The following is a 27,748-nucleotide window of genomic DNA, read 5'->3' as shown; positions in this document are numbered from 1 at the left end:
TGTTCTTGAGAGTGTATTTATTGATATATACATAAACACACAGATATTTGCAGGTGTGTAGTTCCGCCCACATATAAACAACAACAAACATATTTGTTTTCTCTAAAAAGAATTTTCACGAATTTTCCCGATAAAAGGAAAAAAAAAATCCATCACCAACAATAAACATAATAAAATATATAGAAACCCCATTTAACTGTGATTAAACCCATTTCAAGCTAACGTTTGTGCTGTACACACACACACACACACACACACACACAGGAAGTGCAGCAGTTTGATTGAAAGTCGCCTGTTTTGTTTTTTTAAAAGTTACAATTTAAAATATATTGTTATTGGTTGAGTGAGACCTTTGGCTCCTCCCACTCATTTTTTCCCCACCACATTGACCTCATGTTGGCCGCGAATATTCTGTTCGGGAACATAGCATTAGCTGATGCTAACATGATCGTTATAATTATCGGATTCATCGGCCGATGTTCACTCACTTGCGTACGTTGATGCACTTTTGTTCTCCATGATTTTTTATAATAAGGCGTCACTTACATAAACGACATTTAAATCATCATCAAAAGACGAGTTCTCCTGTTTTCACGTGCCGTGTCACCAGGTCACATTCCCCCACACTGCACACAGGAAGCGATTTGTTTGTTTTTTTGTTTTTTTCAGGTTCGCGACAGAAAAGTTTGGCTCCACCCACCCCTGCTCTGCTGCTGCATACACACAAACGTCTTGTTTTCAGGTAAGTACTGCAGCTTTAAGTCACTTAAAACAGGTTTCACGTCATTTCTCAGCAGCTACGACGGACATGATCACTTGCCATGTGTGCTTGACTGCGGCCACTAGAGGTGATGAAGTGAACCGCACGCTGCTGTTTTTCACCAATTAATTACATAAAAATACAAAAAACTCCAAATGTCGCCGCTTTGGACACGACGAGTAACAGCTGGTTACCACGGTAACGCCCCTCTATGGTCACGGTCACTCTAAATCGCAGCTTTGTCTCTCAGTGTCTCTGATGCGATGTAAGGACCGTGGACATCTCATGAGGGGACGTCGTCTCCACACTCGTCCTCTGATTTGTTGTCAGACTTCACGTCGGCGGCTGGAGTTTGAATCTCGTCCTCGGCCGAACAGAGGTCAGCGTCGGTGAACGACGGCGGCGTCGCTACAGAGAGAAGAAGAAGAAACATCATCATGTGTTTATCATGTGTTCATCGTGTGTTTATCATGTGTTCATCGTGTGTTTATCATGTGTTTCTCATGTGTTCATCAGGTGTTTCTCATGTGTTCATCAGGTGTTTCTCATGTGTTCATCGTGTGTTTATCATGTGTTCATCAGGTGTTTCTCATGTGTTCATCGTGTGTTTATCATGTGTTCATCGTGTGTTTATCATGTGTTTCTCATGTGTTCATCATGTGTTTATCATAGATAGATACTTTATTCATGTCACAGAGAAATTCACAGTTCAGCAGCTCCAGAATATGTTACACGATAGAAACATAAGAGGCATGCACGTCTATGTACAGTCTAAATATAAACTGAAACATATGTATAAAAAGGAAAAAAGAAAAAATATATAAAAAATATAAAGGTGTTAAAAAGAATGAGATGTACATGTGTGCTTGCGTGTGTGTGTGTCATGTATGATGCAGGTTAAAGAGTCTGATGGCATGGGGGAGGAATGATCTCCTTAGTCTTTCTGTGGAGCAGGACATTGACAGCAGTCTGTCACTGAAGCTGCTCCTCTGTCTGTGGATGGTGTGGATTGTCTATGATGGACAGGAGCCTGTTGAGAGTGCGTCGCTCAGCTATGGATGTCAGACTGTCCAGTTCTGTGCCTACAACAGAGCCTTCCTTCCTTATTAGTTTGTCCAGGCGTGAAGCGTCCTTCTTCTTTAGGCTGCCCCCCCAGCACACCACTGAGTACAGGAGGGCACTCGCTACCACAGACTGGTAGAAGGTCTGTAGCAGCTTCCTGCAGACGTTGAAGGATGCCAGCCTTCTAAGGAAGTACAGACGACTCTGTCCTTTCCTGCACAGAGCATCTGTGTTGGTGGTCCAGTCCAGCCTGTCATCCAGCTATACTCCCAGGTATTTGTAGGTGTGCACCACCTCCACACAGTCCCCCTTGATGAGAACTGGTTCTGGGTGCACCCTGGATCTGAGGAAATCCACAACCATCTCCCTGGTCTTGGTGGTGTTTAGGAGCAGATGATTGCTGTCACACCATGTGACAAAGTCCTGGATGAGCTCCCTGTACTCATCCTCCTTTCCACTCCTGATACAGCCAACAATGGCTGTGTCGTCCGCAAATTTCTGCACATGGCAGAGCTCTGAGTTGTGCTGAAAGTCAGACGTGTACAGGGTAAACAAGACAGGAGAGAGCACAGTCCCCTGCGGCGCCCCCGTGTTGCTGACCACTGTGTCAGACCTGCATTCCCCCAGTCTCACATACTGGGGTCGGCCGGTCAGGTAGTCACTTATCCAGGCAACTAGGTGTGAACCCACTCCCATCCCAGACAGCTTGTCCCTTAGGAACAGAGGCTGGATGGTGTTGAAGGCGCTGGAGAAATCCAAAAATGTAACTCTGTCCAGGTGAGAGAAAGATCGGTGTAGCAGGAAGATGATGGCATCTTCCACTCCCACCTTTTCCCGGTAAGCAAACTGTAGGGGGTCAAGGGCATGGCAGGTCTGTGGCCTGAGGTGATGAAGCACCAGTCGTTCCATGGTCTTCATCACGTGCGACGTCAGGGCCACAGGTCTGAAGTCGTTCATCTCTCCAGGATGGGGTTTCTTTGGGACTGGGATGATGCACGATGTCTTCCACTGCCGGGGAACCTTCCCCAGTCCCAGGCTCAGGTTGAAGATGTGCTGAAGGGGGTGACCCAGTTCCCGCGCGCAGGCCTTCAGTAGTCGAGGTGACACTCCATCTGGACCTGCAGCTTTGTTAGGGCGCAGCCTCCTCAGCTCTCCATAAACCTGAGCTGCTGTGATCGTGGGTGGTGTGGTGGGGGGTTGGGAGTTGTCCTCATCTGTGTTTGTGGAGGCTTGTGTGAGTTGGGGGGTGAGGTGAGGGGTGAGGGCATCAGCATTCAGATGTGTGAATGGGATGGGGTGATCAAACCTGTTAAAGAACTGGTTTAACTGGTTTGCCCGTCCCACATCGCTCTCCATGGGGGGTTTTCTCTTGGAGCTGCAGCCAGTGATTGTCTTCATGCCCTCCCACACCTCCCTCATGTTGTTTTCCTGCATCTTTTGTTCTATCTTCCCTATCTATGTTTTCATCATGTGTTTATCAGGTGTTTCTCATGTGTTCATCAAGTGTTTATCATGTGTTCATCATTTGTTTATCAGGTGTTTCTCATGTGTTTATCATGTGTTCATCATTTGTTTATCAGGTGTTTCTCATGTGTTCATCATGTGTTTATCATGTGTTCATCATTTGTTTATCATGTGTTCATCATGTGTTCATCATGTGTTCATCATGTGTTTCTCATGTGTTCATCATGTGTTCATCATGTGTTTCTCATGTGTTCATCATGTGTTCATCATGTGTTTATCATGTGTTTATCATGTGTTCATCATGTGTTCATCATGTGTTTCTCATGTGTTCATCATGTGTTTCTCATGTGTTCATCATGTGTTCATCATGTGTTCATCATGTGTTTATCATGTGTTCATCATGTGTTCATCATGTGTTCCTCATGTGTTTCTCATGTGTTCATCATGTGTTCATCATGTGTTTCTCATGTGTTCATCATGTGTTCATCATGTGTTTCTCATGTGTTCATCATGTGTTCATCATGTGTTTATCATGTGTTCATCATGTGTTTATCATGTGTTCATCATGTGTTTATCATGTGTTCATCATGTGTTCATCATGTGTTCATCATGTGTTCATCATGTGTTCATCATGTGTTCGTCGTGTGTACAGTCACCGTAAGCAGGAAGAGACTTGGCTCGCTCTCTGTCGCCCTCTCTGGCAGCAGGAGGAGTGGCTGAACTCTTCAGAGACGACCACTGTCTGCTGACACCACCACACTCGTTCTCAGTGGCGGGCGATTGAAACGTGTCCCCGACGTCTTTGGCAGGACATTCCTCTGAAGACACAAACGTTAAATAGTCAGCGCCCCCTGCTGCTGAGAACCAGCAGGAGGAGACATATTCTACCCTATTTCCCCAAGTTAAAATAGTTCCCTGGTGTCCTAATGAACATGTCAGTGACATGCTTTGGTCAAAATACCATAAGGATGAAGCACCATAGCAGTTCAATAACCCTGCTAAACCCGCCCCTTTCAGAACGCTCAGTTTTGTGCAAATGCGACACAGGCAAACACACGCCCACTTCTTCCAGGGGGTTTCTGATTTGTCCTTTTTACTGCGCTCACTCACTCAGCTCCTGTTCCCTCCCCTCATTCCTCTCCCCCTCCCTCCACTAGTTCTCTGACAATATCAACATGGCAGCGCGAGTGTCGTCACAGGAAGAGACGAAGCTGAACACTGACCAACTGTAAATCAGTTAAAAACACTTAGGGACGCTGACCGCTGATCGCTGTATGTGACTGTATCAGACTGAGTCTGTGCTCCGGTCATGGAGGACGTACTGAACTAATATGTTTAATTAGGACGTGTCAGAATGCTCAGTTATGACCTCTATGTGACCTTTTCTTAAACATGTGTGTGTTTGTACGTCGGTGAAATACGGTCGCTGACTAAATACGGCGACCGCTGGCCGCAGTCTGATGTGAAGTGGTGCGAACACACAAACACACGTTTGCTGACTTTATCCAGCACATTAGCTTCATATATAAAATCCTCTGAGGCTGGAAGTTTGTGTAAAACACTGTGCTCCACTGTGCAGCCACCAACAGCACACTTGTCCCTCCGCGTTGACATAATACCGCTCTTCCTCCCTCGCCGGCATTTTATGGAGCTAAGGTGGAGCTAAGGTGGAGCTAAGGTGGAGCTAAGGTGGAGCTAAGGTGGAGCTAAGGTGGAGCTAAGGTGGAGCTCTCCAAGTAAACTTACTGGTGGGTGGTAACATTTGCGGTGAAATGCGCATGTTGCCGTCATAAGGCGCAGGGAATTCAACATGGCGTGTTTTATGGCCTATACTTACACTAAGGGGGACCACGAAAACATGACTGAGTATTCTTTTTCCACACTTTGGCGACTGGTAGGGCCTCCAGAGTCCCAAATATAAGTATTGAAATGGTTAAAAAGTTGATTTTGCATAATACGTCACCTTTAAGAACACGTTCACGTCTTTATCTCAGTGTGAGACAGACTTTTCCAACAGCAAACTGAAGTTTGTAAACCACTCACTCTCCCACACCAAAGTCCATAGAGAAATAAAGTGTATTACACACATGTAACATTCCCGCACTGCACACAGAAAGTGATTTGTCTTATGTGAAGACAGACAAAACATTGAGGAAGTAAAGTGAGACAACAACAGCAGTTACATACTGCACCTTTAACATGTCTGATTTGGATTTTGTGATTTCTGTAACTTTTAGATAAACATACAGAGACATTATGGATGTTGTTTGTCTCACTGTGTCCTCTCGTCTTCCTTGTCTCTTTGATTACACAGAAGAAAACGTCACGTTAATTACACTGAAACCCCCGCACACGTGTGAGCGACTCAACGTCTCATTAAACACACTTGTGTTTTATTTCAGACGTTAAAACGCCACAAACTGTCTCTGCTCTCCTGCAGCTGTTCAGCCTTCAATCACTTAATAAATCAACTTTCCGTCATTTTTCAGCTTCATAAATGTGAAAATGTTCTACTTTCTGGAATTTTTCAGCTTCAAAAATGTGAATATTTTCTACTTTCTGTCATTTTTCAGATTCTTAAATGTGAATATTTTCTACTTTCTGTCATTTTTCAGATTCTTAAATGTGAATATTTTCTACTTTCTGTAATTTTTCAGTTTCTTAAATGTGAATATTTTCTACTTTGTCATTTTCAGCTTCTTAAATGTGAATATTTTCTACTTTTTGTCATTTTCAGCTTCATAAATGTGAATATTTTCTACTTTCTGTCATTTTACAGCTTCTTAAATGTGAATATTTTCTACTTTGTCATTTTTCAGTTTCTTAAATGTGAATATTTTCTACTTTTTGTCATTTTCAGCTTCTTAAATGTGAATATTTTCTACTTTTTGTAATTTTTCAGCTTCATAAATGTGAATATTTTCTACTTTCTGTCATTTTTCAGTTTCTTAAATGTGAATATGTTCTACTTTGTCATTTTTCAGCTTCTTAAAAGTGAATATTTTCTACTTTCTGTCATTTTTCAGCTTCATAAATGTGAATATTTTCTACTTTCTGCCATTTTTCAGTTTCTTAAATGTGAATATTTTCTATTTTGTCATTTTTCAGTTTCTTAAATGTGAATATTTTCTACTTTCTGTCATTTTTCAGCTTCTTAAATGTGAATATTTTCTACTTTCTGTCATTTTTCAGCTTCTTTAATGTGAATATTTTCTACTTTCTGTCTTTTTATATGAAATAAGTAAATATTTAAAAAGTAAATAGTATAAAATCTGTATTTCATGAAGGTTACACTGACCGTCCACTGGAGACACAGGGACACTGTTGCTGCTGTTGTCCTCTCGCTCCTGCTCTGATGGCGCCCTCTTCAGGCGAGGGGCGGGAAGTGGAACTTTGGCAGCAGTGCTGAAGACAGGAGACTCAGCATCTTCTGTAAAAAACAAACAACAAACAAACCAAAAATGTGTGAAAATTAATAAAAAAAATGAAATAAAATTGTGAAAAATAATGAAAAAACTGTGAATAATGAATATTTTTCAAATCCTGTCATTATGCACCAAGACTGTAGGAGGAGCTTGGTCTCGGAATGGTGGGGTCAGAGGTCAGCAGGACTTTGGTGGCCGGAGACAGAGGTGGTCTTGGGACGACAGCCGGTGGTTTGGACCTGGGTGTCGGCTCCGGTCTGGACTCGTCCTCGTCTGCGGGGACACATTAGAAGACATGAGGAGACATGAGGAGACATGGGGAGACATGAGGACACATGGGGAGACATGAGGACACATGCGGAGACATGAGGACACATGACGAGACATGAGGACACATTAGAAGACATGAGGACACATGGGGAGACATGAGGAAATTATTCTGTCATTTTTTAACTAAAAGTTTTGAGACACTTTTTTGTCCCGCCTCTTGTTCACAGTTACGGACACTCACCTTTGTCCTCGTACACTTTGTCCAGTGAAGACGATGCCTCAGACTGAAAACAGAGATTTAAAGTGAACATGTTGCTAAGCAACGCAAGAAGGCACTGAATATGTTCACTAATGATGGATTCAAGCCGTTTATCTCATTTTATTATGACTGTATTCAGCTTAGCGTTAGCCGCACCAGCTGTGTGAATGTGTTAAATAGCATCACAGCTGTTGACGCACAGACTCCGCCCACCTTCTTAACGGCCATCTTCTCTTGTCTGGCCTTCATCTCAGCCAGCAGGTCCATTCCCATCACAGGGATTCCAATATGCCGGGGAATGTGAGGATGTTCCTTCTTCTCCACTTTCTCCTTCTCCGGGTTTTGCTTTTCCACGTCCTCCTCCTTCTCCTCGGCGGCGGCGGCGGCGGCAGCGGCAGCTGGACACGCCTCCGTCTCTGCGTGAGTGTGGTTGGAGGACTCTGCCTTGTAGAGCTCCTGAAGAGGCTCCGGCATGGTCGTAGTGGTTTTCACCGGCAGTGTGGGCGGCGCCTCCTCGGTCACAGGGCTAACGGACGCAGTGGTGGACGGGGACGTGGTGGGTGGAGTGATGGAGGCGGCGCCGGGACTCTTCTCAGAGCGAGATGTCCGGGATTTGATGAGGTTGAAGAAGCCGCTCTTTCTGGACTCACGTTTCTTATCCGATGGTTCCTGGGTGTTTGTGGACGGACCTTTGATGGAGGGAAGTCTGAAGAAAGCAGATGTTATGTCTCTATGCTGATGACACACTGAACTTTAGTTCTAATCAACCAGATTTGGGGAAACGACAAACACAACTCGACTCTCACCTGAAGCTGAGTTTGATGACTTTCTTGGAGAAAAAGTCTTCCAGGCCCTCGTCCAGCTTTCCTATGGCGGTGTTCTGCTGCTCTGCCTCGTGTGGTGACACGGCCACGGCTACTTTCCGCTGGAAAACATGACGGCAAACTTATGAGAGATGAGACATCGACATCATTCACAATCCTCAAAGATAATAAGTGTATGTCGCTCACAGGTGGTCGGCTGGGTTTTGTTCTCTTCTTCGGTTTTGGCCGCAGTTTGGTGCGATGCTCCAGCGTCTTGTGCTCTACGGGCGGCAGCTCGCCAACAAAAACCGACTTAGTGTCCGGTGAGGCAGGAGTCGGTGGAGGCGGGAGGTCGCCGTAGTAGGCTGACATCCTGTCGGGTAAGGGTGAGAGGGGGGGAGGAGGAGGCGGATCCTCGAAGTGGATAGGAACCTCCTCCAGAGCTTTGTCCAGGTCAAACTCCATCTCTGTGATTTAGAAACAACAAGAGAGAAGTCCAAGAAAGACCAACGCAAAGGTTCTGAAAACATGGCATTTTTTTTTATTTGTTGTTTTCTGGAATATAAACCAAATCTGATCTGAAGAAAGTCAAAGATCAGACCAAAGATGTGTCTTTTATCATTGACTTTCTGTCCAGGTGATCGACAAAATTAGTACGGTTGATCTGTGTCACTCACCAAACGCCACAGAGACGGGGCGGAGCATCCTCACCAGAATACTCTTCCTCTTGGATTTAGGAGTCATCTAAACAGCACACATAAATGTTTTCAGTATTTTAAGCTACCTCACTGTAGAGCTCGTAACTCCTAATCCTGTCCTCCAGTCCTCCTGTCCTACCATACAGGTGTCCATGTCCTCCAGGCCATGTTTCCGCTCCTGGTTGTGGCCCGGTTTCCGCTCCAGGTCATGGTTCTCAGGCTGTAGAACCGTCTCATCCAGGACCTCCGTCTCCATTGGAAGCTCGCGGTGCACCAGAGGCTGATCCTTCCTGATCAGGTGGTCAGCCTTGGAAGACAGACAGAGGACAGATGAGTGGACAGGAGGACAAACAAAAATACAGACCGATGGAAAAGAGAGGACAAACTGACCAGAGTGTGCTGCGACCTGGACAGAGACTCCAGGATCTCGTCTACGATGCGATCCGACAGACAAGACGCCATGCTGAGCTTCACTTCACTGTGGTGCAAAGACACAACAAGAACACACAAATAATCTCTACTGAGTCTGTGCAGTGATAATCAGTCTGTTACGGCAGCACATGACGACATCTGGTAATCAGCTGCAGTTAAATAGCAGAATAATTCTCGTGGGAACAAAACAACCAGGGCCATCATGCTGAAGATCAGGGGGGTATTCCATCAACGTAGCTAAGAATTGCCAGACTTAGGTGTAAGCTTGAAGCTTGACTAAGCTCCACTTCCCAATCTAGCTCCAAGTTGTCCATCAAGTGAAATCAGCTGGCTCCACCTGATGCTTAGTCAAGCCTCACCTGTTAAGCCTCAACTTGTGCACGCCCACAGGGAAAATAAAAAGCCCATTCTAGTCGAGCACGGAAACTGTGAAAAATGCCGAAAAGCAAGAGAAAAGAACGTGCAGAGATGTTCTGCAGCGGAGCAAACCCTCCTCATGGAGGTATATGAGGACAATCAATAAAGCGAGGGATGTGGCGTGGCAGAATATTGGCGACAGGCTGAATGTGTAAGTGACAAAGAAAATGAAGTATTTCAGCATCATCATGTTATATAAATCCTCCATCAAAGGGACAACATATATGTAGACAATAATCTACCAATTGATTTCTTGATGGTTTTTGTTTTAAACTCATCAATCATGTGGACCTATTAATGCAACCAAAGCCCTAAAATGAAAAGGAAAATCCCCAAAGAACAAAAATACAGCCTTTCACTGCAATGTATGTGAAATTCTCCATATTTTATCGTGGCTTCAAACAAAACCCCTAAGAACTGGAAGGCTGCTTATGTTCTACCCCTACTTAAAGGAGGGGATCCAAAAAATTTTTATAATTACAGACCACTCTCAAACCTCTCAGTGTTATCAAAAGTGCTGGAATCCCTGGTTAGTGAGCAGGTTAAAGATTATGTCCATACTCATCAAATATTATCTGTATATCAATCAGAGTTCCGAAAAAATCATAGTACCACTACTGCTGCCATCAAAGTTTTAAATGACATCATAGAAGCTCTAGATAAAAAACAACATTGCGTGTCTCTCTTTATTGATCTATCTAAAGCGTTTGATACTGTGGACCATCACATTCTGATACAGCAACTTATTAATATTGGTTTTTCTGATCATACTGTGGGATGGTTTGTCAACTACCTCACTGACAGAACTCAGGCTACGCAGTTTGATGGATTTACTTCTGGGATGCTTACAGTGCGTAAGGGAGTTCCCCAGGGTTGAGTTCTGGGACCGCTTTTATTTACTTTGTATATTAATAGCCTTGGACAAATGATAGTGTTATTTATTGTTGTGCATCTTCGCTCAATAAGGGCTTTTGCATACATGCAAAGTGCTTTTGATCAAGTGCAGGCTCAGCTTTGTCAACTGAAGCTTGTTCTCAATGCTGATAAAAGCAAACTAATGGTATTCTCTAACTCCAAAAAGATTGTGTTAAATCAGAATATTTTAACTTCCCAAGGTAATGCAATTGAGGTTGTGTCTATTTACAAATACCTGGGATTTATGATTGATGACCACATCTCTTTTCAAACTCACATACAAAACCTGGTAAAAAAAACTGAAACTAAAGTTAGGTTTTTACTTTAGGAATAAATCATGTTTTTCTCTTGAGGCTAGACGACGACTAGTCGAAGCTACCCTTTTGCCGGTTCTTGATTATGGTGATCTGTTGTACATTAATTCATCAGCTCACTGTCTACATATGTTGGACACTGTATATCATGGAGCCTTTACAAACAGCAGAGCCTTAACTCATCACTGTACGCTGTACTCAAGATTAAACTGGCCTTCTCTTTTTATGCGACGACTTAGTCATTGGTATGTTTTTATCTATATGGCGATTTTAGGTAAACTCCCTTGTTATTTGTCATTGTATATGTCCTGAAAATGTGCCCCCCATGCGGTAAGGTCTCAGGACATGTTCCTCAAGCTTGTACAGAGCTGGGTAAAACAGCTTTTAAGTTTTTTTATTTATGGAATAATCTGCAGAAGCAGCTCAAGCTTCAGGATCTAGTAACTCTTAACAAATTCAAGGCCGTTGTCATGAGTTTGAAGTCGGACTCCATCGGAACTTGTGACTGTTTTTAGTAAAAAAAACAATTAGTTTTTTATTTTATTTTTATGTTTTACTACTGCACTTAATATTGAACTTGTATTTTGTATTGTGTTTTATGTCTAACTGTGTTCTGCTGTCCACCTTGGCCAGGTCTCTCTTGTAAAAGAGATTTTAATCTCAATGAGACTAACCTGGTTAAATAAAATTATAACTAGGTCAGGGGACATCCAGGTTAACTAGGTTGGGGACATCCAGGTTAACTCGGTCAGGGGACATCCAGGTTAAGTAGGTCAGGGGACATCCAGGTTAACTAGGTTGGGGACATCCAGGTTAACTCGGTCAGGGGACATCCAGGTTAACTAGGTTGGGGACATCCAGGTTAACTAGGTCAAGGGACATCCAGGTAAACTAGGTTGGGGACATCCAGGTTAACTAGGTTGGGGACATCCAGGTTAACTCGGTCAGGAAACATTCAGGTTAACTAGGTTGGGGACATCCAGGTTAACTAGGTCAGGGGACATCCAGGTAAATCTAGGTCAGGAGACATCCAGGTTAACTAGATTGGGGACATCCAGGTTAACTAGGTCAGGAAACATCCAGGTTAACTAGGTCAGGGGACATCCAGGTAAATCTAGGTCAGGAGACATCCAGGTTAACTAGATTGGGGACATCCAGGTTAACTAGGTCAGGGAACATCCAGGTTAAGTAGGTCAGGGGACATCCAGGTTAACTAGGTCAGGAAATATCCAGGTAAACTAGGTCGGGGACATCCAGGTTAACTAGGTCAGGGGACATCCAGGTTAACTAGGTCAGGGGACCTCCAGGTTAACTAGGTCAGGGGACATCCAGGTTAACTAGGTTAGGGACAACCAGGTTAACTAGGTAAGTCCAGGGCTGTTCGGAGTATGTCCAGATGGCAGGAGGTAGGAAGTCTAGAATAATCTAATTTACCTTCTACATCACGGATGCCGTCCCAGAAAAGGTAGTAGAAAATGGCTACAATAACAAACACATGCCACACAGACCTGATCTTGTTGATAATGTCAACGCCGGACTGCTCCAGCAGCGTTGTGGTGACGAAGCTGCGAGGAATGGTCATCCTCCCCGCCCCGGCTTTCATCAGCTCCTGACGAAGGCCGCTCCTCGTCATCACGTGAGGACACAGACCCTCAGCGGCGTCCACCATGGACACCAACATTGTCTGGGGAGGAGGGGGAGGAGTCAATACAATGTCTGACTACAGGTGAGAGTCATTTCCACAGCTCTGTACCTGCAGCTGTTCGTCCATCACGCTCGCCACTTCTCCAGCCATGGACTCCAGTTTGTCCTGGATCGCCCCCATACAAGTCCCCCTGCCCCCCCCACTCCTTGGGTGGTACAGGTTAGGGAGGAGCTACAGGGACGAGTGAGGTAAAGAGAAAGAGGGAGAGAGAGAAACTTTGGACCTCAGATTGGACTTTGAAATGATGGTCTCTAAAATGTCTCCTGAGGCTTGCGTCCTCTCACCGTCTTGGAGTTCCTGGCGTCCTTCATGAGGTTCTCGGCCGCCTTCATGTCATCCTGGACTGTGCTGGTCTCAGTGAACCTCAGTGAGTTCAGGTGATCCTGCACCTTCACGCACATCATGTCCATCATCTGCTGTGTGGTGGTGGTGACGATTCCCTGCTGCAGCCTGTACGCCTGCTCCTGCAGGTACTTACGAGTCTCATGGTTCCTCAGCAGATACTGCTCCATCTGAAAGACACAAAGTTCATGTGTGTCAACACACACACAAGACACTGATGTGTGTGAGTAGAGTCACCTTTAATAAAGCGTCCTCTGTCTTCTCCGGGTTTGCCTTCAGCGCCTGAGCGGCGTCCACGATGGGAATTGGCATGAAGCGAATGGTGTAGTTCCTGATGAACAGAGCATTTTTTTTTTTTTTTACTACCTTTAAAGGCAGAAGATCTGGTTTGAAACATAAGATGTTTTTTTAACTCACTTCTCCAGAGCAGCAGCGACATCCTGAAGACCCTGAGGACTGATGTTGTTTCTGTCCCATACTATTGTCCTACAGAGACACAGAGGTGAAAATACATGTGATTCTGATTAAGAACACGATCACGTCTTTGTCTCACTGTGAGACAGTTTGTAAAACACTCACTCTCCCACACCAAAGTCCATAGAGAAAAGCACACAGGAGTTGTTGATCCACTGCTGCCTCCATCACTAAGTTCAAATGTCTTATTTTATGAGTTTGGCTTTTGAAAAATCCTACATTAGGATTCACTACAGTGACAAAAAGTGACCACACGAGGCAGCAGTAGACCAGCAGCTCCTTTGACCCTGCAAGCTAAAATCACTGATTTTCTCTATGGACTTTGGTGTGGGAGAGTGAGTGGTTCACAAACTTCAGTTTCTTGCTTCTCACCTGAGTTTGGTGTTGATCTGTAGAGCTTTGGCGAGCATCTTGGCGCCCATGTCTCCCATGCCGTTTCCACTGATGTCCACTCTGGTCAGAGACGTGTTGCTGCCCACAGCGTTGAGGACGATGGAGAGGTCGGCCTTTAGCTTGGAGTCAGCCAAAGACAGTGACGTCAGCGGCTGCAGAGGAAGAGTGAGAATCTCAAGGAACACGTTTGAGGAAACAAGAAGACAAAAGCACGTCTTTCCATCCTTGAGTCCAGTGAATGTTTGAGCCAAATGTAATCACATTTTGGAAGAATCCTGCTCATTAAAATACAAACACTTGGTTGGAACGAAGGGAAATGAAGTTGGACTAGTTTTTTGATGTTTCACTCACTGATTCCTCCTCTTGAATCATGTGAACCAGGTTGTCCAGGACTGAGGCCACGTTTCTGGAGGGACACGTGGACAACGATTATAAAAAAAATCCTTGGAAACATCGAAACATTTTATTAACAATTTGTGAAAAGAAGACTTTTCACCCACTTGGACTTGATGTTGTTGAAGTTCTTGCCCAGCGACAGGTGTCTGATGGAGCGGTTCTTGGACAGCCAGACCAGCAGAGTGGTCAGATCCATGTCCAGACCTGAGCCACAGATGGGGAAGAAAAAAGACATTAATTCAGAACTGTATCATCGTAAAGGTTTTAATTAAAGACAAAAAGTGTCCTCCTTACCGTTGTCAGAAATGTCCAAACTGGAGATGTTGGGAATCTCAGCGATGCAGCCTTCCAGGATCTGAGATCCTGCCGAACGTAGCTTCAAAACAAACAAACCAACAAACAAACAAACAAACAAAGTCCATGACTCCACATCTGCTCTGGATACATGGAGTGTAAATTGTGATCTGTGTGTTTTTACCTCGCAGCAGCTGAGATCCAGAGACACTTCACTGAGGTTGGGGTTGCAGCCGAGTCCCAACAACAAGGACCTGCAAAGTAAAGAACGTCCAAAGGAAAATGTGTTGTTGTTTATTTGAACCTGAGCAATAAAAAATGAACACAGACGTTTGAAAAATATTCACCAGCTCATGGATTTTTCTGCTTGTCCAAAGAACATGTGCTTGTTTTCTTTAAACGTAAATGTTTGTGACGCCAACCTGACTTTTGTAAACCAAATCGAAACCATGAAACAATTCACCTTGAGTCCAGGTGAACGTTTGTGAGGTCACATTGACCTTGAACTTTAACCTATGAACACCAAATTCAAGTCAGGCCATCTCTGAGTGCATGTGAAGATTTGTACCAAATTGGAAGCAATTATCTCGAGACGTTCTTGAGATATCGTCTTCAGATGAATGGATGAACCCTGAAATCAGGACATCATCAACAAACAGAGGCATGAAAACCTCCAGGATCAGGATCAGGATGTGGATCTGGATCTGGACCTGGACTTTAATCTTCTTTTTCTTTCTATAGTTTGGTGGAAAACTATCAGGTGGTATTTTTGTAAATGAGTGAAAAGTTGAAATCTTTTCTTACTTGAGCGCCTCCAGAGGAAGTCTGGTTCCCGACAGACTGACGGAGTTCAGGGCCTGAGCGCAGCTGAAGAACTGCTTAAAGGAGGCGGGGATTTCTTTGCACTTCCTGTGTGAGTTTGAGCAGAGACGCGTTCATGTCAACACAGTCAGCGATCAACTGTACGACGCTTTATGTCTGTCGTCTTCACACAAACGTAAGAAACAACGTGAAAACAGAACATGATTAATCAGATCTGAGAGTGACCTCCCCTCTGAGGGGAAGTCAGGACTCTCACCTGTGAGAGAAGACACACTTTGACATGTTGAGGACGGACAGACGCTTCAAAGATCCTCGAAGCAGAGACGCACACACCTGCAGTGAACACACACACACACACACACACACACAAAATGAATGTAATTCATGTTAAAATGACACAGATTTTAAAATCACTTCCTGTTTATTTTAGAATACATTTTAAGATTCTTTTTTATTTATTATTTTAAGCTCTTAATGATCTGAGACTGATTTATTTATTGACATTGAAGGAATGAACATCAACAACCCTCAAGTAGGTTAGTTAGTTAGATAAGTAGGAAGGTAGGTAGGAACTTTGACCCTCATTATTTTGTATGAAAGTATAAAAGTATAAATAAAGTTTGATTGATTGAAAATGCACCTGAAATGCAACATTATTATCCACTCGGCTATGTTTGTGTTTGTTTACCGGCTCCAGTGAACAGTCACTGTTGGACAGGTCCAGTGTCTCCAGACTGTTGGAGTGACTCAGGAAGTTGTGCAGGTTCTGAGTAAACAAAACAAAAGCAGCTGTAAACGAGTGGAGGTGAAGTCGCTGTGAGACGGCGCAGTCGTTTACCTGCAGGTCGTCGCCTCGCAGCGAGTTTCCCGACAAGTCCAGGTGAGTGAGGGTGGAGGCGACGGCCGGGTTAGCACACAGAGACTGACACAGGAGGTTCACGCCTGCAGCAGCAGCAGCAGCAACAACAACAACAACAACAACAACAACAATATATTCATCTGGAAAAAAAACAATTATGACGTGTTTTTCCTGCGTCTTCACCTTTAGGGGACATGGACGTCCTGCTCAGGTTCAGGTGTTTCAGACCCATGGGCAGTTTCGAAAGTTGAGCGCTGAGAGCAGCTGCACCTGCACAGAGGAACAGCCAATCCGACCTCAGTCATCATGAGGAAGGCGGAGTTTTAGTCGTCTCGTAAAAAACACAGTTGACTGAAGTTCACTGATGACTAGAAACATAAAGACCCAACGACACGGCCAGCAGAGGGCGCACAAGTGTCAGGAAACAAGTTTTACAAACCTGGATTTTATTTATATACAGGAAATGATTATGAGTGATGGTGATGATGATGATTATAGTATAGTGGATTATTTTGAGTGTGTGTGTGTGTGTGTGTGTGTGTTGACCTTTGTCCTCCAGTGAGTTGTTGCTCAGATTGAGTGTGTGCAGCGTGGAGGCGGGGTTTTGTGACAGAGCAACGGCCAATTTCTGAGCAAAGTCACTGATAGTGAAAATGTAAAAAAAAAAAAGGTAAAAGTCAACAAACAAACAAACAAACAAAGTAAAATCAACAGAAACAAATATAGTCTGGATTCTTTCTGACCTTTTGAGTCCAGTGTTGTCCAGAACCAGCTCCTCCAGTCGACTGGACCGAGCCAGGACCCTGAGGATCTGCTCACACACATCTGTGGACTGAGACACACACACACACACACACACACACACACACACACACTGTGGACTGACAATTCATGTGCAGATATTTATCATTTTTATAAAAAGTCACTGATCATTTTTATACAAACACTGATTATCCTACAGAGTAATTGATGGTCGTCATCATATATATATATATATATATATATATATATATATATATACACAGTACATTGGTCGTAATGTATACACTGGTTGTGGTTGTTAGTTACCAGTTTGTAGTCTTTGGTGGACAGTTTGGTGAACCACTGGTTTAACTCCAGGGCTGCGATGATGGCCACTAAATCCCTGCCAGGACAGATAATAGCATAAAAAACTGATAAAAAAACAGTTAAAAACACAATAAAACAGTTAAAAACAGTTAAAAACACAATAAAACAGTTAAAAACACAATAAAACAGTTAAAAACTGTTAAAAACACAATAAAACAGTTAAAAACAGATAAAACCACATAAAAAACAGTTAAAAACACAATAAAACAGTTAAAAACAGACACCACTTGTCAGCTGTTTTATATGAAAACAATAAAACCTACAGTGTTGTGTTCATACCTGTTCTCCAGGTGAATGAAGTCCTGCAGGTTGAGCTCTCTGGTGTCCTGAGTGAGATAGATGGTGTCCACGTCCTGGGACATGAAGAAGACAACAGGTGGGACAGAAGACATGAGGGCAGGGGACGGGGACGGTGTGGGGGGGAGGGGAGTGGGCTTACAGCTTTAACAACGGTGCGTTCAAGTGCGGCACAGAGTGAACGAGTGGAGAGAAGACGGAGAAACAGAAAACAGATGAGCAGTGGACGGACACATGAGACGTCAGAGTGATTAAAGACAGACGAGGACGAGGACGAGGAGCACATAGAAAACAGGAAGTAGAACTGACCCACTGGACCTCCTCTCTGTAGGGCAGACCCAGGTGATCACACACACACCAGTACTGATGAGAGAAGCCTCCTGAAGACAAAGAGTCACTTTTATTTAAAGGGATAGTTCAGCTTTTTATGATTATTGACACAAAGTCAGTTACGTTCAGCTGCGAGACGGACTAATACAATAATACAACTATTATTATTAAGTCTACGATATCTACGTCACATGATCACGTCTTTATCTCACTGTGAGACACACTTTTCCAACAGGAAACTGAAGTGTGTAAACCACTCACTCTCCCACACACACACACACTCACTCACTCACACACACTCACACACACACACACACACACACAGGAGCTGCTGATCCACTGCTGCCCCCATCACTAAGTTCAAATGTCTTATTTTGTCACTTTGGTTTTTAAAATCGTTCAGATTAACTTCAGTGACACAAAGTGACCACACGAGGCAGCAGAGGACCAGCAGCTAAAATCTCTGGTTTTCTCTATGAGGTTTGGTGTGTGTGTGTGTGGAAGAGTGAGTGTGTGTGTGTGTGTGTGTGTGTGTGGGAGAGTGAGGATGTGTGTGTGCTTACAAACTTCAGTTTCCTGTCTCACAGTGAGATAAAGACGTGGACATCGCAGACTTTATTACAAAAGTCTTTCTCTCCGTCCCTGAGTGAAAATCACGTCAACATTTTCAGGTTCATTTACCGCAGGGTCCCACGTCCACCGAGCCGTGATCGTCCCACATCGTCTGGAGTGCGGTCGTCCGCTCTGGAGGCTTCAAGCTTAACTTCCTCATCACCTTTCTTCCTTACAGAGACAGAGACAGAGAGACAGAGAGACAGAGAGAGAGACAGAGTGAGTGAAAGACAGAGAGAGTGAGACGGGGAGAGAGAGAGAGAGACGGAGACAGAGACAGAGAGAGAGAGAGACAGAGAGAGAGAGTGAGACGGGGAGAGTGAGACGGGGAGAGAGACAGAGTGAGTGAGAGACAGAGACAGAGAGAGTGAAAGACAGAGAGAGTGAGACGGGGAGAGTGAGACGGGGAGAGAGAGAGAGTGTGAGTGAGACGGAGACGGAGACAGAGACAGAGAGACGGAGACGGAGACAGAGAGAGAGAGAGACAGAGAGTGAGTGAGACGGAGACAGAGAGAGAGTGAGAGAGACAGTGAGTGAGATGGAGAAAGAGAGTGAGTGAGACGGAGCCAGAGAGAGAGAGAGAGAGAGAGAGTGAGACGGGGAGAGAGAGACGGGGAGAGCGAGTGAGACAGAGAGAGTGAGACAGACAAAGACGTTTGTGACATAAATCTAACAAATGAGTTCTCATATTTTAAACGTATCCAGGTCAAAGTGACACAACCTGGTTATCACGATAAAAAATCGTCCCGTGCCTACATCTCGGGAGTGTGAGTGGTAGCCGTGGTAACCGTGGTAACCGTGGTAACTATGGTAACTGTGTGGCACCTACACAGGTGAACCTGTCGGGCAGATGCGGTGCAGACAGCAGCCGATGTGAGCGATGACCTCGTCCACTTCCTCCACCGAGCTCAGCCGGAGACTCCATGGACCGCGCTCGTGCTCCAACACCAGCTACACACACACACACACACACACACACACACAGTAAACACTGAAATGAGCTAATATTAGCTCATATACAGTTGTAATCAACAAGTCGTAATATCCAAGTTGAAAATGTGATTCATCCATTTATCTTGGGATCAATTTACCAAGCTGTCTAACTAGTTATTTATTTTGCTAGTTATCATAGTATCTATCTAACTATCTGTCTTGCTAGCGATTTATCTATCTTGCTAGTTATTGTGGCATCTCTCTGTCAAGCTATATGTAGCTAGCCAGCTACTACTTATCTTCCCTAAGCTATGTTTGTATCTTAGCTATTTATGTTACCTTGGCACGTCTAGTTAGCTAGCTAGCTAGCTGGTTGTGTCCATCTATGACGTAGTTATCTGTCTACAGTAGCTAACTATTTTGCTAACATTAGCTACAACAAGCAAATTAAGCTCTTTTGAGAAAATCAATCAATTTAGTTTTTTGTAAAAGAGTTTATTTAGAGTCTGAGTGTTTTCTCACAGTGGTTACTATGACGACCTCTAAAATGAGCTGACCTCTGACCTGTTGTTGCTGTGTGTGTGTGTGTGTGTGTGTGTTCACCTGAGTGGGCTTGTTGCTGCTGATTCCCTGGACGTCCAGGTAACTGAAGGAATGTTCAACCTGAAACAATGAAGACACGGATTATGATTATGAAACAATGATGATGTTAATCCTATACTTTTACAATCTTATTCTGAATTCTGATCGCGACAGTATCGTATTGTAACTTTAATATTGTGATTATATCATGTTGTGGCTATTTATTAGTTTTCGTTTTCATTTATTTGTTTTCTTTGCTCATTTCTAACCAAAAACAAATCATTATTCCACTCCAGAAAAATAATTGATGGATTTATTGTCAAAAAACATATTTTATAGTTGCAGCTTTATTAGACACAGAATCACAGTGTGTGTGTGTGTGTGTGTGTGTGTGTGTTTGTGATAAATGTGGAGCTGGGATTCATGACTACAAAGACCTGCTGAAAACCACAGAATAAGACTTTAAAAAAAGAAAAAGGAAAAGAAAAAAACACAAGTCTGCAGAGCAAATGTCTGGAGCGCACACACACACACACACACACACACACACACACAGAGTAATAATAATGGTGGAGTCTCGAGTCGCTGCCAAGAGAAAGCAAGTGAGACAGAAAAGGGGGAGGGGGAAGAAGGAAAGAAAGTTTTGTTTGTGCTGTGTGTGAAAAATAAAGTGAAAGAAGAAAAGATGTAGAGTAATGAGGCAGGAAGAGAGAGAGAGAGAGGGAGAGAGAGAGAGAGAGAGGGAGAGAGAGTACACAGTAAAGTGGGAGAAACAGAGGAGAGCGAGGGCGGAGCAGGAAAATGAATAAGAAAAAAGTTCAGTGCAAGTGAAATAGAAAGAGAGGAAGAGAGGGGCGGGCACACACACACACACACACACACACACACACACACACACACACACACACACACACTCGTCCTCTGCCAGCTGTTAAATTCCTCCATTGTCTTTTTTTTCAGCCTGACAAACCTCCCTCTGTTTAAGTGTCTCTCTCTCTCACACACACACACACAGACACACACAGACACAGACACACACACACACAGACACACACAGACACAGACACACACACACACACACACACACAGCAACAACAGGTCAGAGGTCAGCTGATTTTAGAGGTCGTCAGAGTAACCACTGTGAGAAAAGACTCAGACTCTCAATAATAGCTTGTTGTAGCTAATGTTAGCAAAATAGTTATAGCTATAGCTAGTTATAGCTACTGTAGACAGATAACTACGTCATAGATGGACACAAGATCACCAGCTATATAAATATATGTAGCTAGGTAAAGTTATACCAAGATATTTGGCAAGATAACTTGTAAGAAAGACAACCAGCTAGCTAACTAGATATCTAGATAGAGACGCGCCAAAGGTAACTAGCAAGATACATAAATAGCTCGGAATGATAGATACGAGATACGACGTTATCTCGGGAAGATAAGTAGTTCGGTAGATAGACACCAAGATAACTTGTAAGCAGAATAACTAGCTGGCTAGCTGGATATAGCTTGACAGAAAGATGCCACAAGAACTAGCAAGATAGATAAATAGCTAGCAAGACTAGATAGATACTATGATAACTAGCAAGAAAGATGACCAGCAAAATAAATAACTAGTTAGACAGCTTAAACACAGGGAAATTGATACCAAGATAAATAGCAATATATTGGGCAAGATAACTCGTAACATAACCAGATAGTTAATTCGGTAACTACATACGTAAATAAATAGCTAGGAGGATAGCTAGCTAAATACCAGAAAAAAAAAAAGAGAAAGACACTAAAATAACTAACTGGACATGTAGATAGAGAGATGCTAAACTAACTAGCAAGATATAAAGCTGGATAGATACCACAATAACTAGAAAGACAGATAAATAGCTAGTTAGATCACGAGATAAATTGATACTAAGATAAATTAAAGATAACCAGCTAGGTAACTGGTAGCTAGATAAATAAATAGCTTGCAAGATTGAAAGCTGGATAAATACCACAATGAATAGAATGAAAGATAACTAGCTAGCTAACTAGATAGAGATGTGCCAAGATAACCAGCAAGAAGACATAGCTAGTAAGAAAGCTAGCTACACCACAATAACCAGGATAACTAGCAAGATAAATACCTAGTAAAATAAGATAAGTAGTGATATTAGATAATTAGATTTGGAGAGAAGAAATCAAACAGAGGAAACTTTAAAAACACTGAGGTGAATCTGATTCAATCCTGGTTCTAATCTGAGGTGAGAAGTTCATTTCCTGTTGTTTTTCAGGTTTTATTTCATAGATTTCTGAAAATAACAGCAGGAAATAAAGAAAAGCAGGACTTTTCCTTCTCTCACAGCTGCTCTGTCTCTGGGTAAAAACGATCCAATGACGGACATGTCCTCACCCGAGAGAGAGAGAGGGACGAGAGACTGTAAGTTTCAAATATGCAGCGGCTTCAACACAAAACTACCAAAGTTTCTTTTAAAGAACATGAAATGTCTGTGTCCACCTGACATGTTGTTGTTGTTTTAAGAGTCCATCTTTGGTCATATCTAGAAAAGTGACAGTCTTTATATGAAACTACAGGATTTCATCTCATTGGAGTGTTTTTTCACTGACCTGGATTACACAATTACAAATGTCGTATGTCTCTATAGTTTAGGTTTATTTAATGACATGTATGTTGTTTTCTGTATGCTACACAAGTCTCATTTCTGGGGAATTGCAGAAGCTGCAGAGATGTTTGAGTCTGGACCAGAGGTGAAGTTTCAGTGTGAGGAACATGTTACGTCTTGTTGTCTTTATTTTATAATAAGGAGAAAAACAGCTGGGGAACGAGCAGCGGCACGTCTGTGGAGACGCAGGAAAGAGAAGTGAGGAACACAGATCTACTCACCTTACATGGGACTCGGGCTGTCAGCAGGTACGCTCGATGTGAGGCCAGAGCCTGAAACAGAGACACAGGAAGGAAGGACGGAAGGAAGGGAGGGAGCGAGGGAGGAAATAATGTCAAAAAACACACAAGAAAGTAAAATAAGCCTCATTTCTGGGATTTTCTTCTTATTTTTTCCCTGAAAAGAACCTGAAAAATGAAAAATCTGAGTGAACGATTTGCCCAAGTGACAAAATAAGACATTAGAACTTAGTGATGGAGGCAGCAGTGGATCAGCAGCTCCTGTGTGTGTGACGTTAAAATCACTTATTTTCTCTATGGACTTTGGTGTGTGTGTGTGTGTGTGTGTTTTACAAACTTCCGTTTCCTGTTGAAAAAGTGTGTTTCACAGTGAGATAAAGACATGAACACATTGTTAAAGACACACAGCACAGTCAGCTCTCGTACGACCACTTTAAACTTCTCAAATTAAGTTAAATTTATGTCATTTTAGGTCCATGTAAAGTCAAACATCTGTCACTCACCAGAACCTTGTTCTCCACTTTGTCACCTTTGACCTCCAGCTGGACTTTCCGCCTCAGGGTCAACTTCACCTTCCGACCCACGGCCTCCCGCACACTCTCTACAACAGACAGAAAAAAACATGATAACAACGTGTTCATTTATTTGTTTCAATCAGACTATGAGTCACATGATCCGGGTTTGTTAGTCAGACTAAGACTAGCTCCATTTTAGTCTGACTAAGTGTTTACATGCAGGAGTAATCGGACTATGAGTCACATGATCCGGGTTTGTTAGTCAGACTAAGACTAGCTCCATTTTAGTCTGACTAAGTGTTTACATGCAGGAGTAATCGGACTATGAGTCACATGATCCGGGTATGTTAGTCAGACTAAGACTAGCTCCATTTTAGTCTGACTAAGTGTTTACATGCAGGAGTAATCGGACTATGAGTCACATGATCCGGGTTTGTTAGTCAGACTAAGACTAGCTCCATTTTAGTCTGACTAAGTGTTTACATGTAGGAGTAACCGGACTGAGTCACATGATCCGGGTATGTTAGTCAGACTAAGACTAGCTCCATTTTAGTCTGACTAAGTGTTTACATGCAGGAGTAACCGGACTGAGTCACATGATCCGGGTTTGTTAGTCAGACTAAGACTAGCTCCATTTTAGTCTGACTAAGTGTTTACATGCAGGAGTAATCGGACTATGAGTCACATGATCCGGGTTTGTTAGTCAGACTAAGACTAGCTCCATTTTAGTCTGACTAAGTGTTTACATGCAGGAGTAATCGGACTATGAGTCACATGATCCGGGTATGTTAGTCAGACTAAGACTAGCTCCATTTTAGTCTGACTAAGTGTTTACATGCAGGAGTAATCGGACTATGAGTCACATGATCCGGGTTTGTTAGTCAGACTAAGACTAGCTCCATTTTAGTCTGACTAAGTGTTTACATGTAGGAGTAACCGGACTGAGTCACATGATCCGGGTATGTTAGTCAGACTAAGACTAGCTCCATTTTAGTCTGACTAAGTGTTTACATGCAGGAGTAACCGGACTGAGTCACATGATCCGGGTATGTTAGTCAGACTAAGCTCCACTTTAGTCGCGTTTACGTGATGTTAAGAAAAGTAAATTGTCTTAGTCTTTGACTAAAATTGGTCTTTTAACACAAATGTGAACACACTGAGTGACAGACGTGCTGGAATAATTCACGCAAGGAGTCATGGGAAATAAACCTACATGGCCACCATCAGGCTCCGCCCACACTCCGCCCACCAAGTAAAGGTACTGTTGTCAATGGGAACACAAGCCCTGACCCAAACTGATCCGTATCACGATAGAAACACGGAATAAAGGTCCTTCATCATCATCATCATCAGCAGCAGCAGCAGAAGCAGCAGCACCTTCATCATCATCATCAGCATCATCAGCTTCATCATCAGCAGCAGCAGCAGACACAAAGCGTCCTTTCATGGTTCAGTAACAGAGGACACAAGGTCTCTGCTGCGTCTCATCAACGTCCAATAAAAACAAATACTTTACTAAACTGAGTACTGAGTATACTGAATACTGAATATACTCAGTATACTCAGTATACTGAGTATATAGTATACTCAGTATACTCAGTATACTGAGTACTGAGTATACTGAATACTGAATATACTCAGTATACTGAGTACTGAGTATACTGAATACTGAATATACTCAGTATACTGAGTACTGAGTATACTGAATACTGAATATACTGAGTATACTGAGTACTGAGTATACTGAATACTGAATCTACTGAGTATACTGAGTACTGAGTATACTGAATACTGAATCTACTGAGTATACTCAGTACTGAGTATACTGAATACTGAATATACTGAGTATACTGAGTATACTGAGTATACTGAGTACTGAGTATACTGAATACTGAATATACTGAGCATACTGAATACTGAGTACTGAGTATACTGAATACTGAATATACTGAGTATACTGAGTACTGAGTATACTGAATACTGAATATACTGAGTATACTGAGTACTGAGTATACTGAGTACTGAGTATACTGAATACTGAATATACTGAGTATACTGAGTACTGAGTATACTGAGTACTGAGTATACTGAATACTGAATATACTGAGTATACTGAGTACTGAGTATACTGAATACTGAATATACTGAGTATACTCAGTATACTGAGTACTGAGTATACTGAATACTGAATATACTGAGTATACTGAATACTGAGTATACTGAGTACTGAGTATACTGTGTATACTGAGTATACTGAGAATACTGAGTATACTGAGTACTGAGTATACTGTGTATACTGAGTATACTGAGAATACTGAGTATACTGAATACTGAATATACTGAGTATACTGAATACTGAGTATACTGAGAATACTGAGTATACTGAGTATACTGAGTATACTGAATACTGAATATATTGAGTATACTGAGTACTGAGTATACTGAATACTGAATATACTGAGCATACTGAATACTGAGTATACTGAGTACTGAATATACTGAGTATACTCAGTATACTGAGTACTGAGTATACTGAATATACTGAGTATACTCAGTATACTGAGTACTGAGTATACTGAATACTGAATATACTGAGTATACTGAATACTGAGTATACTGAGTACTGAGTATACTGTGTATACTGAGTATACTGAGAATACTGAGTATACTGAGTACTGAGTATACTGTGTATACTGAGTATACTGAGAATACTGAGTATACTGAATACTGAATATACTGAGTATACTGAATACTGAGTATACTGAGAATACTGAGTATACTGAGTATACTGAATACTGAATATATTGAGTATACTGAGTACTGAGTATACTGAATACTGAATATACTGAGCATACTGAATACTGAGTATACTGAGTACTGAGTATACTGAATACTGAATATATTGAGTATACTGAGTACTGAGTATACTGAATACTGAATATACTGAGCATACTGAATACTGAGTATACTGAGTACTGAGTATACTGAATACTGAATATACTGAGTATACTGAGTACTGAGTATACTGAATACTGAATATACTGAGTATACTGAGTACTGAGTATACTGAATACTGAATATACTGAGTATACTGAATACTGAATATACTGAGTATACTGAATACTGAGTATACTGAGTACTGAGTATACTGTGTATACTGAGTATACTGAGAATACTGAGTATACTGAGTACTGAGTATACTGTGTATACTGAGTATACTGAGAATACTGAGTATACTGAATACTGAATATACTGAGTATACTGAATACTGAGTATACTGAGTACTGAGTATACTGTGTATACTGTGTATACAGCTTTTCTAGTCTTCATGAAAACTACAGTTTTCATCCATTCATCTTTCATAAGATAACCACTCACACATTCATACACTGCAACATGGTCCTAAGTGTCTTTGCTCAAGGACACATAGACGAGCAGAGTCAGGAATTGAACCCACAACCTTCCAGTTGAAAGACAACAGGCTCTACCACTGAGACACCATGGCTCAATCCTAACTCCTCCTCTTAAAGTATGACTTTAAGGCATTTTTATACCTTTAGAATCTCACACAATGAGTGATTGAATGATTTAAAGAAGATTTTTTGACTCCAAATCAAAACAGTGTTGCGTTCAAAGACCATAGTTCGTTCAGGAAACTCTAAATTGAACTGTTTTCTTTCACTTTTCACTCTCTGACGTTCAGTCATCCGAGAGTCTGTGGTGATAATATCTCACAATCCAAAGGAATTTCTCAGGACACACCCCTTTCCCAGGACCCCCCCCCCCCACACGCACACACACACACACACAAACACACGCCTCCAGCCTCAGATAAGGAAGTGGCAGAGTCTCTCTCAGGTAAACTCTCTTTTTTTCCCCTCAGGACATGAAAATACCTGAGGTGGAAAAAGTGGGGGAGGAAAAAAAACTCCAAAACAAACAAACACGAAAAATCCCTTAACAGGAGTTTACCCTCAGCATTCTGTCTTTGTTAAGTGTAAATCCACGGTAATATTGCGTGGTTTTATTAAGACGATTTTCAGTGACGTGACGAGTTCATTTTCGATCACATTGAACAAGTTACACACATGATTTAATCTGGATTAAACTCACCCAGCAGCTCCTGACTGATGTCCGTCATCTTCTCCTGCGACACGTCTGACACGAGTGAGCGGGAGAGACCTCACCTGTGTGTGTGTGTGCGCGAGACCGCGCTAACTGGTCCTGAGCTGTCACCGGTCTGCTCCACTCGCGCGCGCGCGAGCACGAGCAGGTACGTTACTCGGTAAAAGACGCAGAAAAGTAGTTAGTCCGTGTGTGTGTGTGTGTGTGTGAGAGAGAGA

The 27,748-nt window shown here is 42.7% G+C and overlaps 1 protein-coding gene across 1 annotated transcript; it reads right to left on the bottom strand.

Annotated features, from left to right (window-relative positions):
• On the bottom strand, positions 1-27,748 carry LOC131447150 (F-actin-uncapping protein LRRC16A). The gene is made up of 37 exons (XM_058618653.1): positions 27,519-27,748; positions 23,394-23,491; positions 22,873-22,923; positions 20,008-20,067; positions 19,301-19,422; positions 18,541-18,638; positions 17,839-17,909; positions 17,512-17,585; positions 17,173-17,248; positions 16,848-16,936; positions 16,651-16,745; positions 16,288-16,374; positions 16,084-16,187; positions 15,934-16,011; positions 15,502-15,578; positions 15,228-15,332; positions 14,608-14,677; positions 14,424-14,505; positions 14,234-14,333; positions 14,085-14,139; positions 13,713-13,885; positions 13,284-13,352; positions 13,104-13,197; positions 12,809-13,036; positions 12,573-12,695; positions 12,328-12,503; positions 9,132-9,219; positions 8,881-9,048; positions 8,721-8,787; positions 8,251-8,510; positions 8,047-8,165; positions 7,454-7,946; positions 7,223-7,265; positions 6,844-6,984; positions 6,585-6,716; positions 3,943-4,104; positions 1-1,168 (listed from the first exon to the last, which is right to left on the bottom strand). The coding sequence occupies exons 1-37, from the start codon at positions 27,544-27,546 to the stop codon at positions 1,044-1,046; spliced, it is 4,281 nt and encodes a 1,426-aa protein (XP_058474636.1). The 5' UTR covers positions 27,547-27,748; the 3' UTR covers positions 1-1,043.

This window comes from Solea solea, chromosome 20 (genome assembly GCF_958295425.1).
Source record: "Solea solea chromosome 20, fSolSol10.1, whole genome shotgun sequence".
Taxonomy (NCBI): Eukaryota; Metazoa; Chordata; class Actinopteri; order Pleuronectiformes; family Soleidae; genus Solea; species Solea solea.
This window is presented reverse-complemented; position numbering and strand designations above follow the sequence as displayed.